This window comes from Pleurodeles waltl, chromosome 2_1 (assembly GCF_031143425.1).
Source record: "Pleurodeles waltl isolate 20211129_DDA chromosome 2_1, aPleWal1.hap1.20221129, whole genome shotgun sequence".
NCBI classification, from domain to species: domain Eukaryota; kingdom Metazoa; phylum Chordata; class Amphibia; order Caudata; family Salamandridae; genus Pleurodeles; species Pleurodeles waltl.
Genome location: NC_090438.1, coordinates 510,076,648 through 510,095,874, shown reverse-complemented (window position 1 = coordinate 510,095,874; position 19,227 = coordinate 510,076,648). Strand labels below are relative to the sequence as shown.

Below are 19,227 nucleotides of genomic sequence, written 5' to 3'. Positions count from 1 at the left end.
GAGAAAATGTCCCTACGTAAGGATGTGTATTTTCTATGAATGTCAGAGACTAAGCTTATACCATGTTCACCGGCAACCTATCTTACTGCAGCCTTGGAAGAAGCACAGAGTGAGCAAGAATGTCTTGTTTGAGAACAGAGTGCTGGCCTAGGCAAAAACTGTTAAATAGAGAGAAAATAAAACAAGACTGTAAAGTGGCTACTGTAACAATAATAAAGAAAAGCCGAATAAAATATATCTAGGTTAAAGTGTACAGCAACAGGCCTAGTATGTTAAAATAACGTGCTTGAAGCTATAACTAAAATGGCTACACAACACTTGTATCCATCACGACTTCTCTCCATTACCATTACTTCTTTACATCTGTACTTCTCTTCATCAATCCAATATCCTGACTTCTCTAATACACTTGGAATCTTTATTCAAGCCATCCTTCTTCCCATCAATCTCTGCATCATTCCGGTCAAGCGGCCACCTCTTCCACCCATCCATTCCTCATCCACTCTTGATCCTTGATCCACCAATTCATACATCCAACTCTCCATCCACCCATTCATCTCTACAATCATTGATCTCTTCATGCATCCTTTCCTTCCTTTTTCTTTTGTGCTCTCTTCTTGCTTTTTTCCCCACAGCTCCATAATGCTTTTCTTTTCTGTGTCTCTGATCAAAGTGAACACAAATAACATTTTAAAGATTTTGGCCCTCATTATGACATTGGCAGTAAATTCCACTTACCGCCATGCAGACTGCCGCCAACATACCACCGACGCAGTGGATATCCAACCATATTATGACACACACATACCAATCCATCACTATACAGTCACACATACAAGTCCGCCAGCCCAAAGGTCAGTGATAAACTGGCAGTATCCAAACCCACACCGTTACACCAACAGAGCAACGTCCACAACATTATGACCCATGAATCACCACAGCAGACATTCAATGGCGGTAAACCATTGACGGTACATACTGCTGCGCTCAAAATACACACACACATACAAAACAACACCACATTGGTCAATTTAAATAACACACACCTGACACCCATACACACACCACACCCACACCACTATAAAACACACACCCACATTACCCACAACCCTTTAGGAATACAGACCATTACCAATAGAAAGAGAGACAGCAAGAACACCCTACACACCCTCACCCACACCACTCACACCACACTCATGGTGCCACAACAACACCCCAGGTTCTCTGAGGAGGAGCTAAGGGTCATGGTGGAGGAAATCATCCGGGTAGAGCCACAGCTATATGGATCAGAGGTGCAGCAGATATCCATTGCTAGGAAGATGGAGCTATGGCGGAGGATCGTGGACAGGGTCAACGCCGTGGGATAGCACCCCAGAACAAGGGATGATATCAGGAAGAGGTCAAACCGACCTACAGGGGAAGGTACGTTCCATAGCACCAAGATACCAACTCCCTGTACAGAGGACTGGGGGTGAACCCCCACCTACTCCCCCACAACGAACAACATGGGAGGTCTTGGCAATTATGCATCCCGAGGGCCTGGCAGGAGTAGCAGGAGGACTGGACTCTGGTAAGTCAATTTCCTATCACTACCACCCCTCTACCTGCATGCCATCACATACCCCACCCTCACCCTCACTCCCATCATTCCACCACCTCTGCATACCCCACCATCACAACCCACTCATCCCAATGCCAAGCCCTGCATGCAGCACCAACGCATAGCTACCCCTCACAGACATGCATGGACACCTATCACCACAGCATGCACACTAGAGAGAATCACCTAGCCCACCAAACAACAACTCACACAAGGAAAAGCTGTCATGGCAAATCCAAACAAAGAGGTCAAAGCACGAAGAGGTGCCAGCAACATCCAGTCCCCCCACAGAGGAGGCCCACAGTGATGACAGCAGCTCTGGTTGCCTGGATCTGGATGACCAACTTGGCCCATCTGGGACCTCCGGACAGTCAGTTACCCAGGCACATTCTCAGACCACCACAGAGCCTCCCCCTTCAGGAAACACCACCACATCACCCACCCAGTGGGCCCATACCTCTGTCCCCAGGACACATCAATTAGCAGTGTGTTTACCACTACAGGGACCCCAGGCCACCCCACAAACACAGGACAATCAGGGACCTGAGGTCAGTGGCAGTGGGCACACGGTTCAGAGGACAGAGGCACAGGACAACAGGGAAGCTGGGAGGAGTGCTGCATGACAGGGAGAGGACAGGCCCTGGGAACCGACCCTCCAGGAGGCACTCACCGCAATTCTGAGAGTATACCAACATTCCCAGGATATGCTGGGCTGGATTCTGGACAAGTTGCAGGAGAAAATGCAGCTGCAGAAGGGGCAGTACCTGGGGATCAGGGAGGACTTGAAGGCCATCAACACCAACCTGGTCTCCATTGCAGACGGTACTGGCAGACATGGCCAACAGTATGAGGGAGGCAGTGGCACATCACCGGGCCCCTGACACTAGCCAAACCACTGAACAGCCCTCCACCTCTGCTGCCGCTATTGGAAAGGAGGCCCCACCACAGGACCAACAGGCCACCAGCACCCCTCCCACTGGAGAAGGAGAACCACCCCGCAAACGTTCCCTGCCATCCAGGCAGAAGCCAGGGATGATTGCCAAAACCCCCGCCATGAAATAAGACTCTCCTGATTGTCACCCTTGTGTCCCACTCTGTCACCCTGTCCACCTTGAACTGACATTGCTCCCCTTCCTATGCCTCCTTGGACAATGCACCTGTGATACAAATAGACTGGACTCTAACCTGGACTTTCATCCATCATAACCCCGGCCCACTGCACTACCCCCTCTTCTTCAGAGCTCTGCAATAAACACACTTTGATAAAATACAAATATGGTGTATGTAAAATGTTTTCAAAATGTATTTGTGTAACCAGGTTCAAACATTGCATTTCAACTGTACAGTAATGTTTACATTGGAAAGACCTGTAGTTGGCTGCGCTGAACACACCAGGAGCAATAGTGGGGCACCAACATCTGCAAAAACAGATGGAAAAGGGTACAGTGAGTGGGCATAGAAGTAGGAATACATAGCCTGCCCGTGACAATGTCAAACATCAAACTGTCAATGATATGTGTATTAACACTGTCTAACCTGTGTCTCATTGGAAGTATTGACGAATAATTGCACTTCTGTTGTCCTCATCCTCATCCTCTGCCTCCTCATCTTCACTGTCCAGAGGGTACACTGCTGCCACACGGCCATCTCCAGCCTCCTCCTCCTGCAGAAAAGGCACCTGGTGGCACAAGGCAAGGTTGTGCAACATACAGCATGCCACGATGATCTCGCAGACCTTCGTGGGTGAGAAGCACAGGGATCCACCTGTTAGATGGAGGCAATGAAACCTGGCCTTCAGGAGGCTGAAGGTCCTCTCTATAATCCTTCTTGTTTGCCCATGTGCCTCATTTTAATGTTCCTCTGTCCTTGTCCTGGCATTCCTCACAGGGGTCAGTAGCCATGAGAGGTTGGGGTAACCAGAGTCCCCTCTAAATATCGAGGGACAACTGTTAGCCACACACTCATCCTTAGGGCCCACACCATACCCATACACTACACATCAACATCCACTGGCCCAGGATAATTTGCATTGACGTGGGAGATGCGCGGGTCCGCCAGGCACACCATCTGGACATTTATCGAGTGAAAACCCTTTTGATTTCTGAACACCTGTTCATTTCTCCCCGGGGGGGACAAATGCAATATGTGTTCCATCTATTGCCCTAGTGCTGTTAAGGATATGTCCAATTGCATAGAAGTCAGCTTCACTGTGGCCAAATCCTCCACCTGGGTAATAACGATGTAGCAGCACATGTGTTTAATCAGGGCAGACAACACTCTGGTCAGCACTATTGAGAACATTGGCTGTGACATTCCTGCTGCAAATCCCACTGTCACTTGGAAAGAGCCACTTGCCAGGAAATGGAGCACTGATAGGGCTTGCAGAAGAGGAGGGATCCCGGTGAGGTGACGGACAGCAGATATTAGGTCAGGCTGCAATTGGGCACACAGCTCTGTGATTGTGACCCTGTCAAGTCTATAGGTGAGGATAATGTGCCTGTCCTCCATTGTTGCCAAGTCCACCAGGGGTCTGTACACGGGGGATGTCTCCATCTCCCATTCATCCACAGTGGTTGCAATCTATGGGGCAAAAGAGTGAGCAGCTGGTCATTATCTCTACATTCCAACCACTCCAGTTCAATGCATATTGTGATTGAAACATTATTTTGTTGGAGATGCATTTGTGTACTGTGACGCAGTTAGGATCCATGGGCTGCATCCCCCCTGAAATGGCACCCGCCTATCCTGTATGGAGGGACAGGATGAAATGAGGTAATTCCGCTGACGTTGTTGGCCTTTGCAGGATGCGGTTGAGAACCACCGTGCAACTCCTCATTGGTTATCACTGGGCCCTATGTGGTCCAATGGCCAATGGTGATGTATGCCGGTGGTTACGTAAGCACAGCCACGGAAGTGACCGCCATTTTATATCTGTGCACTCACTTTCTACCTGACCTTCAACAGGAGAGGACCTACACTGCAAGTGCTGCTGTGACCTGTGTCTGGAACCGACCATGGCTCGTGTTACTGGGAAAAGGGCCCCTGCCTTCACTTTGGTGGAGTTGGAGCGACAGGTGGATGGGGTCCTACCCCAGTACCGACTGCTGTATGGACCTCCAGACCAACAGGTGACTACACCGTGACTACGATGCTTGGGGTGTGAATGCATGGAGTGCTGTGTGTGAAGGACTCATGTGGGGGGTTGGTGGATGGGCCCTGGGCAGCGTAGAGTATATATGGCGGGCCATGTCTGTGCAAATGGTCATGTGAAGCGGTATAGTGGGCCATAAGTGTAAGAGGCAGGACTGTCTGACTAATACTATTTTCCTGTGTGTATTTCCCTGCAGGTCAGCGCCCATCAAAAGAAGGGTATATGGCGCGCCATTGCCAAGGACGTGCGGACCCTGGAAGGTCTACGGCAAGCAGAGCACCCACTGTTTGAAACAGTGGGAGGACCTGGGATGCTGGGTACGGAAGACGGCAGAGGCCCAGCTGGGGATAGCCTCCCAATGAGGAAGGAGTGCCTGTCGAACCCTGACCCCCACCCGATGGCCTGCATACTGGTGAGGCCTATCCGGACCTAGATGGGCACTTGGGGGCATCACAGCAGCCACAAGGACGTGAGTACAGTGCCCTAATTTAAAACTTACACCTGATAGGGTGGTATCCAGATGGGGGGTGTGGGCCCTGTAGGTGGCCCTAGACCGGGCCTGACATTGCAGAGAAGGTCCCATGTTGTGCAGGATTCTGATTTGAAAGTCCTCCAACCAAGCTAGTAGGCATCCACTACTGGGCAGGGGTCTGTGGGTCTCAGGTATGCTGCAATTTGCGTTACATGTCCCTATCCCTGGGCTGGTGACTAGCATTGTGACTGGTAGTGCATTGCCTAATGCGTAGGGCTGTTCCCTGTGTGTGAGTGTGTTGTGTATGTCAACGGTGATGTTGTTGCCGCCATGGACCAAGTGTATCCTTTGTCTCCCCCCCTTTTTGTTTTGTCACACTGTCCTTATGTGCATTAGCATCATCTGCTGGAGGAGCAGAGGCACTGGCGATGGAGGGAGCTGCATCTCACAGGACCCAGGAGCCTGAATCCACCGACGGTGAGGGCACCAGTGGGACGGAGGGTGAGGGGAGCACCACGGCGGAGATTTGAGGGGACAGGTTGGACACAGATTCTCCTCCGATGGATGCTCCCTGGTGGTGGTGGACACCTCTGTGCCCACCCCAACCAGAGGGACAGCCGCCATCCCTGTACCAGCAACGCCCTCCCAGCAGCCCCTCAGCGAGTTTCCCGTGCCCGCTCTACCAGGAGGGTGGGAATCTCCTTTGCCCCAGGCACCTCAGGCAATGCCCCAGTTAGCACTGCTGCCCTGAGTGAGGAGGCTATTGACCTCCTGCAATCCATCTCTGTTGGGCAGTCAACCATTGTAAATGCCATCCAGGGGCTGGCAGCCCAAATGCAACAGCCCAATGCATTTCTGGAGGGCATTCACATTGGCTTGGCGGCCCAACAGAGATCAATCCAGGCTCTGGCATCCTCTCTGATGGCAGCCATTGTCCCTGTTATCACCCTCCAACTTCCTCCACCCAATTCCATTCCCCTCAACCCCAATCTATCTCAAGCACACAGGCAGACGAGCAGGCACCCAGGACAACACACAAGAGTGGACATGGCAAACACAAACACCACACTTCCTCCAACAGGCACTCACACAAACAACATCCAGAATCAGACATACCAACATCCCTTGCTTCCACTGTGTCCCCATCCTCCTCTTCCATTCTCATCCATTACTACCATCACCAGGACACCTATCAGTGCACACCCCTCACTGGCAGTCACCACCCCCACATCCATGTACACGTCCCCTGTGTCCTCTCCCACTGTGTCTGTGCCCCCTCCCCCCAAGGTACACAAATGAAAGAACTCAGACAACACCCAACAGCCATCCACCTCACAACAACATCCAGCCTATGCACCTGCACCCAAACACAGCAGGCTGACACCTCCTACCACCACTCTTCCTCCACTCCCAAACCCTCTCCCTTTTCCCGCCCCAATGTCCCTAAGTAGCTCTTCCTCACCCTAGCCCTCCCCTTGTTCCTCATGTCAGGTCAGGGTGGTCAAAACCCAGGCAAGCACCTCAGCCACCCAGTCCATGGGCACAGTAGTGTCCCTAGCTACTTCAGGTGGGAAAGAATCCCGGCCACCAGCCAGTCACATGGAAATGGTGCTGGCCCCAAATGTGCCAAGTAAGGGCAAGGAGTCACTCCCAGCTGCAGGAAGGAAGAGCAAGGAGACAGCCCCAGCTGCAGGAAGGAAAGGCAAGGGGCCTGCAACAGCAGGGAGTAGAGACAAGGGGCCTGGTGCTGGGGCTCAGCCGGAGCCCCCACCACCAACCATGGTGGTGCAGCCATCCGAGGCTGCAGTGGATGTGCTGGAGCCTCTCACCATCACTTCCAGCACCTCCACCAGCAGCAGCAGCCCCAGTGGGCAGCGGTCTGAGGCTGCAGGGGATGAGCTGGAGCCTCCTCCCACCACTGCCAGCACTGCTGCCTACACCGCCACCAGCAGCAGCCCCAGTGGGCAGCCATCCGAGGCTGCTGGGGATGGGCTGGAGGCTCCCCCACCACTGCCAGCTCCACCAGCAGCACCATCACTGCTACCACTGAGCAGCCGTCACCACCGGCGGACAGTGTGTAGTCCTGCACCCATGGGCTGTTGTGCGGCCTGGGCCCTGCAAATCCTGTGGGTATAACACCCAGGTGAGAGACTGTTACCTTGCACGCCCCAAGATCTGCCTCACAGGGCACGATGCCCCCTCCAGACCCAGTGGAGAAGCCATCCACTCACCCTATTCTCCCAAGGATGAAGCTCACAGGGCACGATGCCCCCTCCGGAACCAGTGGAGAAGACATCCACTCACCCCATCCTCCCCAGGATGAAACTCACTGGGCACGATGCCCCCTCCGGAACCAGTGGAGAAGCCATCCACTCACCCCATCCTCCCCAGGATGACGCTCACAGAGCACGATGCCCCCTCCGGAACCAGTGGAGAAGCCATCCACTCACTCCATCCTCCCCAGGATGAAGCTCCAGAACCAGTGGGCAAGTCACCCACTTGAGAGACTGTGGCCTTGTACTCCCTAGGACCAAGCACAGGGCATGTTGCTCCCTCCAGAGCATATGGGAAAGTCACCCACTCGGGAGACTGTGGCCTTTCACTCCCCAGGACAAGAATAAGGGGCATGTTGCCCCCTCCAGAGCATGTGGGCAAGTCACTCACTTGAGAGACTATGGCCTTGCACTCCCCAGGACAGAACGATGGGCATGTTGCCCCCTCCAGGACCAGTGGCGTTGTACCATCTTGTGGCTGATGTGCCCCCCATTCTCCGTCCACATGAAGTGACTGGCTATTTTTGACCTGATGCCCCTGCAGTGTTTTCTCTGTGTTGTTGCAGGAGTGAGGTGGGGCCCTGGACTTTGTGATGTGGCCCTGTGGCCCATGAACATTGAGGACTGGGCAGTGTCCATTGATTTGTGAATATGTATATACGTTTTGATTTGGATGAACGTATTACTACTATATTTATATTATTACACTCTTTTTACTCTATTGTAGTTGTCCTCTGTATTATTCCTGAGAGGTACGGGGTGAATATATAATGTTACTGCATTTGCTTGTGTGTATGGTGTTGGGGGTGGGGGTGTTGCGTATGTGTGTCACACTCTTTTTCCTCCTCCTTTCCCCTGTGTGCTAGGTGGCAGTACTCACCGTGGTTGTCTTCGCCGGCGTTGGTGTTCGTAGTGAAGCAGAACGTGGAAGAGCATGGGGAACACATGAAACTCGGGCTCCATGGTGGTGTGGTTCTTCCTTGAGTCTCCAGAGGTGAGTCCTTTCCCTTCTGTGCACTGTTTACACCAGCCTTTTGATTTTGTTGGTACCACCCCGGAAAAGGTGGCAGATTGGTATGTTATTATACAGTCGGTGGAACATTGTCTTCCACCTGGCTGTAGGCGGTTACCACCGTGGTGCCTGTTGATTTCACCCTGGCGGTCGGTGTGTTAAAGTGGCTGTCTGTCTGAGCGGTTTCCGCATGGTCATATTTTCATAGTTATTACCACTGGCCTGTTGGCGATATTACCACCACTGTATCACCGACTGCCAGGGTTGTAATGAGGGCCTTTATGTTGCCTCACTCCCCAGTGGAAAAACACACTCTACTCAAGCTGCTGAAGTAGGGGTTCATGATACCCCCGGACAATGTACTAGAATTTTTAGAGTCTAAATACAGTATCAGAAATTTCCCAATGACATAGTGGAATTTCCTTCATTGCATTTCTTCCCAAAGTGCCTTCTCCTTCAGAAAAAAAAGGCACTTTGACCAAAAAATCCCCGTCACCACAGCAGAGATGTACAAATGTGTCACCCATCTACTAAGCAGGAAATGTAATGTCACCAGAAAAACCTAAACAATGCTGTGATTCTTCTCAAAAGATAAAGCTTTGACAGGTCATTTAGGTTATTTTTGATATTTCAGTAAGGGGAGAGAACTCTTCACATAAAAAGATAGATCTGTCTAATCTTTTTATGTGCAGAGGTGCCAGTTGGAATGCTGATTCGGCACAGTTGTGCACTTGCTATTAACTTGTAGTTTGTAAATACCAAAAATATACAAACTTACAAAAAATGTAAGTTTAACTTAATGAATAAGGCCCAGAGATCCAGAGAGGTGGTTGGGGATCTATGAATACAGTTCACTGTCAGGCCCCGTTCAGTGTGCTACATGGTAAGCCGGGGCTATTAGGCCTATACCAGTGGTCTTCAAACTTTTTAATGCCATGCCACCACCCCCAGTGGAAAAAAAATCATCGGCCCCCTATAATTTTTCACAATTATTCTATTAAACTGGCAATGTTTAAAAATGTCTAAACTCGTTTAAACATTGCAGTTAAGTTATGCTACTGTTTTAAAAATGCAATCAAGCACATGCTGCCTAACACAGTATTCTGGTCAGTCAGGCCTTAACAACATATAAAATTAGCCACATTGTGATTATTGGGGGTGGGGGTTTGGAAGAGTATTTGGAGTTCCATCCCTTTTGACACAGCTAGGATATAATAGACAAAACATGTTAGCGATGGCCCATTACAGAGCTGTTTGGTGCTGATCATTTTTTTCAGCTTAAAACAAAGCCCTGTTATCAGCATAATGCTTCTTTTGGCCAGCACCTGGCGCTCCCTCTGGGGATCATATGAGACCCGCTAGGGTCCCCCCCCCCCAAGTTTGAAGACACCTGGCTTAAACTGTGTGGTTTGGGGTAGTTTAGCTTGGATGTCCCACAGTCTGTCCTACTACGGCTTTGCAAACTGGAACAAGTACAACCCCTTCAACACTTCACTGTCTGTAAAGGCGAGTAGTCACATATATCTCAGGGAGATAGAGCTGAGTGCTCAAGCTCAGAACTCAATAATCACACAGTAGCACAATACCTAATTGGCCAACCTAGTGTTCTTCTAGATACTGCTCAAGTTACTGAACAGGGTGCTAGGGCTACTGCACCTCAATCTTCTATCCACTCCTTTCCCCCTTCACCCCATGGGTTACCCTATTCCTATAAATGAGGCAATTATCCCCCTGGAGTACCCCACTGTAGTATGTTTAGGGCACTCAGTATATCACAGTTTTCATTTGCCTTTGGTATCCCTCCGCGGTGTGGGTTTCAGAATCCCAGGCCCTAGGCTTTCATCTAACTGGTGACCACACCTGGGAGAAAGCATGCTCCCCAATCAGGCCTGGCCTTCAGCTACAGTGAAGCACAGTGTGGGGTGGCAGCAGGAGAGGACACCAGAGGGCCTCCAGCCTGGAACATTAGGTAGCATGGAGGTATGGTGATCTCACACACTGTTTCTGGTCATGGTTGCTATCCTGTCCACTTCTGAATGCTGGTCATGGTGGCCAGGGTGCAGAGAAGAGGTTTGGAAAAATTTGCTCTGTTGAGAGTGAAAAAGCACACTGGATGACAGGAATATGTTTTTTTTATGAAACAATAGAATAGGGTCTGGCCCATCCTGACAAGCTCCACTCTCACCCATAAAGCCTCAACAGCCTTGCCCCCGGGAACTAAAGTACCCCATTATAACAGCAAGCAAGAGCAAATTTCATATTGTTTTAACATATTGGCCAGCAAAATGGGACTAAATCCCAATATCGTCCCATTTGTGATGTAGAATAGCTGCACTTTCCAGGCTTGAGTCGGATTCCACCTGGAGAAACCGACCAAAATCAGACATCTATGAAAACTAGTCATCAAGGGGAGTCTAGGGTGGAATGCCTCACATGAATTCCATCAAGATTTCTTACCTACTATGTCCTGCAAACCTCAAGTGATGCCTAAAATCACACATTCTCCTCGCATTCCTTTGACGTAAGCTTCCGGAATCTGCAGTGGTCCAGAAACCTCCTACCAACCAGAGCTCATGTCACTTCTCCCAATGAAAACACTACCCCGCTGGTGCGGCTCAGCCTAGTGCTTGCAATGCAAAAGTTCTGAACTTCAATGTGAAAATATCAACAATTGGGGTAGCTATGATAATTGGTAAAGGCTGGTCCACCACCGAAACCTACCAAATCCAGACTTTTAAAAAAACTAGACACCCGGGGAGTCTCGTATGGTGTGCCTTGCATTGATGCCATAGATATTTATTACCGATAATGCCCTTTCTACCGGCACAATGTCTAAAATCATGCATTGTCTTGCATTTCTGTGATGTAAACATCTGGAATCCACATTAATCCACAAAATTCCGATGACCCAGCATTCCCCAATTGTCCTAATAAAAACATTATTTCACTTGTGTGGGTGAGCCTAGAACCCCCAACAGAAAATGCCCTAAAACACCACAGGGGGACTCCAATTCACCCTGGTTTGATTAATTTCCTTTTGTGGTGGTAGTTTTCTAAGGTGGGACAGACAACCCCCATAGCTTTCAGTTCACATTTGTATTCCCCGCTAAAAATTGCTTTGCTTCTACAAAAACAATTCTTACTGTGGTACAGACGGCCATATTAAAGAAGCTTCCCTTGGTACATTTTCAGTTACTGGCCTTTCAATGTAATTCTCAGATTGTTTTTTTACATCAAAGTGCCTCAGGAACTTAGTTAAGGTTTTTTTGCACTTACTTGTGCTGCCTTTCTATTTTCCTGGTAGTTATCCCAATATACTTTTATTTGCATTTGATTATATAAATTAGGTCACAGGAATTACAATTAAAGTGGTCTGTTAGGATCCACGGTGTTGCTTTGCCTTGCACGATTAAGAAAATACCTAGAGTCTGTATTATGAAGAAATAACCAAAAAACACAGCTCAATGATAGGGATATGTTAAACAGTAAAGCACATGAAGGAAGGACGACCCAATTCTTCCTGAACTACCAGTGCTAATGTGAGGCACTAGCACTAAGCACACCGTCAGATGCCGTCATTGCGCACAGCTCAGACCCGGACTGCAAGAGAGAATGGTGTTCTCCTTAAAAGATCAAAACATGCCAGACCCTCTTTCAGCAAGACAGGATAGGGGTGGCCATAGGTATGTGAACAGGCACTCATCCTTGATGAAGTGAGTAGCAAGGGATGTGGGAACGAAGTAACTTGCCCAATCTAATTGAATGATGAAACAATTGTATGCATGTTGAGAATCATGAATGACTTGTTTTTTAAACACCACGGGCATCATTACAGCAATCATGAATATGAAATACAACAAACAAGATGTATGAATGTCTCCTGGATTCCATAGTTAGCTTTATAGCCAAGAGATGTTGAAATAAAAGACATGGAGCAGTCCACACTGAACTAATATGACCACTATGCATGAATGCTGTCTCCTGAGAGTCATATAACACTCATAGAGCTAAACGGAATGTTGTTTGAGGTGCAACAGTTTGATCACCTATAAAAGGAATGATATAGCAGCAAAATGTATTGAAAGCAAGTTACGAAATGTCAACGGGACATGATAAATATCGGCTTGTTATACATGCCTGTAAGTCTAGCTTGCTTCTATGTTGCACATTGAATGATTCTGACACACTGGTGGCAAAAGCAAATTATTTATTAGGGCACAAATGCATAAATACAAATACAGGTACAATGACTTGCTTTTTGTTGACGTGTGTCACGACAAGGAAGTGCCTCCTGTTTCTCATGGCTAAGGATGAAAGACAAAGCCCAAGTTAGGGTAAGTCAGTGTGTTTGTGACTGAGTGAGTGACACATCACTTTTATTGTGCTTAGTGTATTTCACGTCTCAGCACTGGGTACCAAACACAAATGGGCTTTTTACTATGTTCACCATGTGGTGTTGATGCATGTTTTCTGAGTAGATAAAAACCTCAGAATGATTTTAATTTTATATGTATATCTTTTAATATCTTTTTAATAGTTTCATATTACATTATTTGACAGGTTTATACATAATAGTTTGAAAAACAGATATGAGAGCATTACACTAGTTGGAGATTTCATGAGCCCTGAAGAAAGCCTCTATCCTACTAGGGATAGAAGATTATTGAACCATTTAGGCAGTTAGAAGCAGATGAATGAAACACTATTTTCAAAAGACAAACCTAACTGTGATTTTAATCATGTCAAAGGTACCCATCAAATTAAAGGGAAATCTTTCGGTTATACCTGAAGACATTTTAAACATCTGGATCTATGTCTATACTCATCAAAGTTTATCTCTGAACTCTAAATGTTGGTTGAGTCCATATAGGTGGTATTCATGTACTAAATGGGAGAGGAAACCTATGACAAAGCATACCATTAAGAACTGTGGGCGGGGTGTCCTCTTCTGATATCTTCAGATAGCTGTGACATACCAGTAGACAAATCTTGGTACCTATAAGCATCCTGTAACCTTATTGCTGGGTAGAAGTCTAAATCTACTCATAAACCTCATCTGCAGTACACTAGTGCACTAGGTTAGTCTTGCATAGGATACTTATACGCAACAGTTTACCATTTGCAAGATGTTATCCTCTGATCCCCTCCTGTTTTGAGAAACCTCTCTCCCCATTCTATGAAGCGTTTTTGCATTTTCTCTAGAATGTGTGTAAATAGAAGACAAATTCCCACATGCCCGGAAAAACCTGCATACCATTGGTGTGCAAATGCGATTTTAGGGAGGACTGTATGTGGTTTGGTTTCCTCTCAGTCTCCTCTGTGTGTACCAGGGTTCGGATTAGGATCATGGTTTGAGTACTGGAAGGTGTTGATGGTGGTGTTTAGTAGAAGGTACAGCAGAAGGGTAGCACAAAAGCCTCCACGGAAGTCGGCATGAGAGTAAGGAGGTACCACCCCACACATAAAACTGAGGAGACAACCTAATATAATGTAACACAAAAGGTTACCGCCAAACCTAAAGAGGAAATAACAGTTTGGGCTTAGGGCAAAGATTAATGTTTGTCTATGTACAAATCACAGACTTCACAGTAAAACAGTGACATTTTACCTCTGTGTTTTTATATTTTTATAGACATACATGCTAGCCACAGCTTTCATACCTTTTCTTTTTCAACTCTACATTTTTCCTTTTCTAATTTTTTATCTCTATTTTATTACAATCCAACCAAAAACATACGGAGACGGAGATAGAGCCTCGGTCTTTAGATAATCTTTCAAAAAGAAATGATGCACTGATTGGTTGGTTCTTTCAATTACTGGTTCTGATCTGGGGGACCCATCAAAACCCTTCGGCATTGGCAAAACATCTGGGGGCAAATGATCTGGCAAAGCCTTGGTTCGTTAGTACATCATTTGTATATTATCAATATTGGCAAGATGTCCTAGTGCACGATGTAGCATAAATTAGCACTAGCTTCATTGACTGCTGGGTACTCACAACTGCCTCACCTTAAGTCCAAAATGCTTTGCCTCTACAAAGAATTGTGATCTGCATTTAATTAGGACTGTCACCACAAATGCGTACACTGCCCACCATTGTTAAAAAAACCTCTCAAAATGTGCCTTGCCAGGTTCACATTTCTTGCTTTTCACTGGTAAAGAATATGAGCACACAGAGGTGCCACTCATTTTCAGATCATTAATGGGAATTAGGGCTATGCCAGCTGTTGCACTGAAAGTCCTTTGCAGAATTGCCACGTGCCTTCCTACTCCTCAATTCATAATGTCATCATTCTGGTGCACACATTATATTTTCCTCTATGGAGGACTTGTGTCACAAGTCCTGTAATCTAGGTAAATTGCATGCTGATTCCCAACAGAGTTCTAGATTCTGTTTGCAGGTAGGTGTCCACCAAAAAAGTAGAAATAGTTTGTTTATCTGCTTATAGTTCTCAGGGCTGGGATGTGAAATAAATAGGAGGTGGCGTCACCCTATTCACAGTCAAAGGGTATAGGCCTTTTTACCTGTACCCCAATGAGGTGAGATGGCCTACTGTCTCTCCCTTTTAAAATTTGTGTAATTTGTCATAACTGGGCTCTCCAATCCCTTTGAATGTGAGCAACATGTGTGAGTGGATACGTGAAGCATGGTATGGTGTGCTCCATGTGTATCTATCCCAAAGGTAATAGGAAGCTTCATAGATTTCATGGTAGTTATATATGTGCTATCTCCAATCCTTGCTTGTTGCCTTGATGGGAATTCCAGCATTTTTGCTCCCATCCTTGTTTAGTCCTTGGTCCGTTATAGATAGCATGTGAGCCCACCGAGCAGGAAGCAGACTGCTCCATACCTGCCAGAGACCCTAGCGCAGTGAGTTATATAGGTGGGCACCCATTTAGTTCTGAAAATATAACAACTTTTTATTATACACTGACCTAAACCATCCTCTTCCCCTCCCTTTCCTGCACTCTCCTTTCATTCTCTCCACTCTCCACACATCCCCTCTTCCTACATTTGGTTCTTCTCCTGTCATCTTTACAGTGCATGAAGCCAGTGTGGGAACTGAGAAATATATGCTTCTCACAAAAGCATATCTATTTTGTGGAAACATATTATTTTGACTGACAAACAAGTTAGGGAAACTCTTTTACTACCTATTTTGCGCAATTTACACACTCTTTCTTATAAAGAGGGATTGACTGGCATTCAAAGCCTTTTAATCCAAACAAATGTGCAGCTCTATTTTAAGTTTTATTAAATCAGCCATCACCATTAGAAATCGATATGAATTAGTGATGTGACTATTTATTAATGTAATTTAAATACTGCTTTATTGTTGTATACGATTTTACAAGTATTAATTATTATATATTGACTTAGTAGGCTTAAGGGATACGCTTAGATTTTATAGACTTGCAGATCGAAGAGTCTCGCTTTTTTGATTTAAGTAATAAGTACTGTATTTTATGATGATTCATATGTATGCATATGTACTTTTATGGCAATACGCTGAATAAAGTTATTTTGACTGACTTGACTGACTGACTGACAAACATGCTAAGTATTTCCACTTACTATCTTTTTTGTATTTCCCCAGCTCCAAGAAGGCTTTGGTTGGGAGCCTTTTAAACAGCTTTTCTCCGCCTACCAAAACATATCCAAAGTCAAGAACGAAAACAAGTATAAGATGAATCTCTGGGCAGATATGTTTTCAAAAACAGTTGGGAAGAATTTGGTTTCATTCTTTAAATTATGGGGATGGCCTATTGACAATGAAGTCTCCAGCAATCTCTCCCCCTTGCCTGACTGGAAGGAGGATCCAATGAAGAAGTATGCAATGGAATTAGCAACAATGAAAACTGAACCTTCCGTTCGTGGACTGGAAACATACTAGATTAAACCTTGGTTGTGTAGTCACACTGCACCATAGGCAGGCAACATCTACATTTTTAGAAAAGAACAAGTATTTAGCTAATATATTATTTAACATATCTATTATTATGTTAGATCGTATCATACCCATCATTAGAAAAGATTCCACTCAAAGAGATATTGAACAACCTAATGTACAATAATTGAAAATCAGATTTGACTTTTAGCAACTATAACAACTCTTTGAAACGATAATTCTAGTAGGAATTCCAGATGATCACTTATAAAAGTTTTCAACTCAATCCAATTTGTAGGAAAAGAAGAAAACCACGGCACATCAAACAGGATCAAGGTGAGAATGCTTTATTCCTTAGTGACAAATCAGGGCTGGACTCTTCTAGTGTCATCAAAACAAACTAGATCCATTAGTGTAGGCACACAGTGCTTTCTTCAAGTTTGTATAACAACAGCTGACACGTGTTTCGTCATTCTTGACTTTTTCAAGGCTTACTAGTTATGAATTAAGAAGTTGAAATTGAAGAACTCCAAACTTTCAAGAAATGTACAGCCAGGTGTACATATAGTGGCATGGAAATGTTCACATGAAAAAGACCCTGATAAGTCTGTAGAGCGTATGTGCGGTCAAGTACCGAGTGCAGTTAGCGTCGTCGTAAGACCAATCCAATTGGTAGTATATGTTTTAAGACATCTCATAATTTGCTATAGACAAAGCCCAATAAAATTCTAATTCCATCTATCAGTTGGTTATTAATGTCTAATTAAACCTAAGAATTCCACTTAGGGAACTTTGTCTAAAAGAATAGCCTTAAGTTTTATTCTTTTAACTAGTCAAACATAGTCCATTGTCCAGTAGGCAACATGTTGTTATTGCATCCAGGAAAGTTATTTGCTATTGGTCAACTAGAATGTCGGCTAAGGCCATTCTACAACTTACTCTGTGGCAAGATAAAAGGCACAAATATTGGGGTTCTACCGCAGGCTAGAATTAGGCAATGTGAGGGTTGCCAACACCCAAAGCTGTGGACAGTGTTGATTCTTGTCTGCTGCTAGGTTCCAAAATCCTGTAACTGGAGAGAAAAATATAATTAAATCCTCTGCAGAGTGCCATAATTTAGCTCGATGCGTTCACTCTAGTGGCTTCCATCCTCAACTGAATTATTCTGGCCGTATTCCCAAATGCCTTTTAAACAAAGTAAAGAAGACGTTCCACAACTAAATCTCTGAAGTGGTGTCAGTGCAGCATTTCTGAAAAAAGGTGCAACATCTGCACTGCTAAAAGAGCTTTTCAGACTCAGAAATAATTCAGACTGGAATTAAAGAGATCTACAGTGGTCGCTGTATTACTCTAAAATTAAATGAAGAAAATGAACACTATTCAAGATTATATGAGCATTCATGCGGCCAGATTTTTCCTCCTACTAAACTTGTACAAAGGAAATTCACAAAAACACACCCCAGGGAGAACATTAATCTACACAGACTTGTTTGTAATGCAAATATTTCATAAACCAGTTACGTTTTACTGATGCACATTACTAGAACTTTGCAAATTTAACAGCTTATCATTCTACACCACTACATTTAGCACTGTTTTGCTGTGGTTAAAACATACAACACAAACGGTCCAATTAATATCAGTTATCACATTACTTCTTGACATATCAATATATGGTAGTTTGGGGGAAGCAGTCTGTAACTTTCATTGAATACATGAGACCTACTGTTTAATTTGTTTCTTTAATAGCTTTTCACTAAATGCAACCCACAAGAAAAAGGATCATACCAGTCCCTAAAAGTTAATAATCAGTTATTCAGTAATCTGAAGGTATTCTACCCTCGATCCAGGATACACACTGGTTGACGAACAGGTACTAAAGGGTCCTTCAGTCTTTATGGTGGTGCTTTCTCAGATTTTAACAATCACATCTTTACACGAAATCATTAACCAAATGATTATACAAGTTAAATCTAGATAATTACTAAATTACGTTTATATTGCAAGTCCTTCAACATGATCACAATTAAGCCACAGACAAACTAGTATGACCAAAACATTCATAACAGGATTAAAGGACTGAATAATAACATCCAATTTGATGCAACCAAATGAAAGTAATGTACAAACCACAACATTCAAGAGATTTCCTGGCGTTCAGATATGCTATTCTACAGCAGCCAAACCATCATTGTTGTGGATTGAACACACAATGTTTCCTTCTTTATACTTGTGTCAGTTCCAGCTCAAGAAATATCTACATCTACTGTAGATAATTATAAAACATGTGCTTTTATTTAAACCTTTAGGTGTAATTGCAGTAAGTTTATGTATCCAATATGCTTCTTTTGTATAGTAAATTATTGTTAATGCCAATCCATGCTGCTCTGATTCAGTACTTGAAATGTTAACTGATGCAAATTGTGTTTTGCTCTAAGTAGTGACAGGCTATAGCAAATGAAATATTGGCAGTTCACATGCTGTTCTTATGGTCTAATCAGTTTAGGTTTTCGATTACATTTTATATAATAATTACTTTAGTTAATATTGCATGTGGCGTAACACTTAATTTTGAATTGTTTGTCTGAATTAGGATTAATTAAAATGATTATACTAGATGCAGTTTATGCATTGAAAAATGCGACTCCTCATTGCTTTCAATGTCTTTTGAGGATTTATTTTCTGAGTGGCATTAGTAGGCATAACAAGCATTTAAATATTTGCAAATTTGGGATAGACAACTCAACCCCCACAGTGGGGGGCGTGTAATGTGTTGTCATTCAAGTCAACAGCTATGTTACTTCCTGTAATGTCATTCCAGTTTTGTCAT

The 19,227-nt window shown here is 45.2% G+C and overlaps 1 protein-coding gene across 1 annotated transcript in view; it reads left to right on the top strand.

The window, feature by feature from the left end:
• Window positions 1-18,981, top strand: part of LOC138265840 (TRPM8 channel-associated factor homolog) — a 497,333-nt gene extending 478,352 nt beyond the window's left edge. The window contains exon 8 of the mRNA XM_069213933.1: window positions 16,107-18,981. Coding sequence (XP_069070034.1) covers window positions 16,107-16,403 — 297 coding nt within the window. The 3' untranslated portion in view covers window positions 16,404-18,981. The remainder of the gene's footprint in view (window positions 1-16,106) is intronic.
• The last annotated feature ends 246 nt before the right edge of the window (window positions 18,982-19,227 follow it).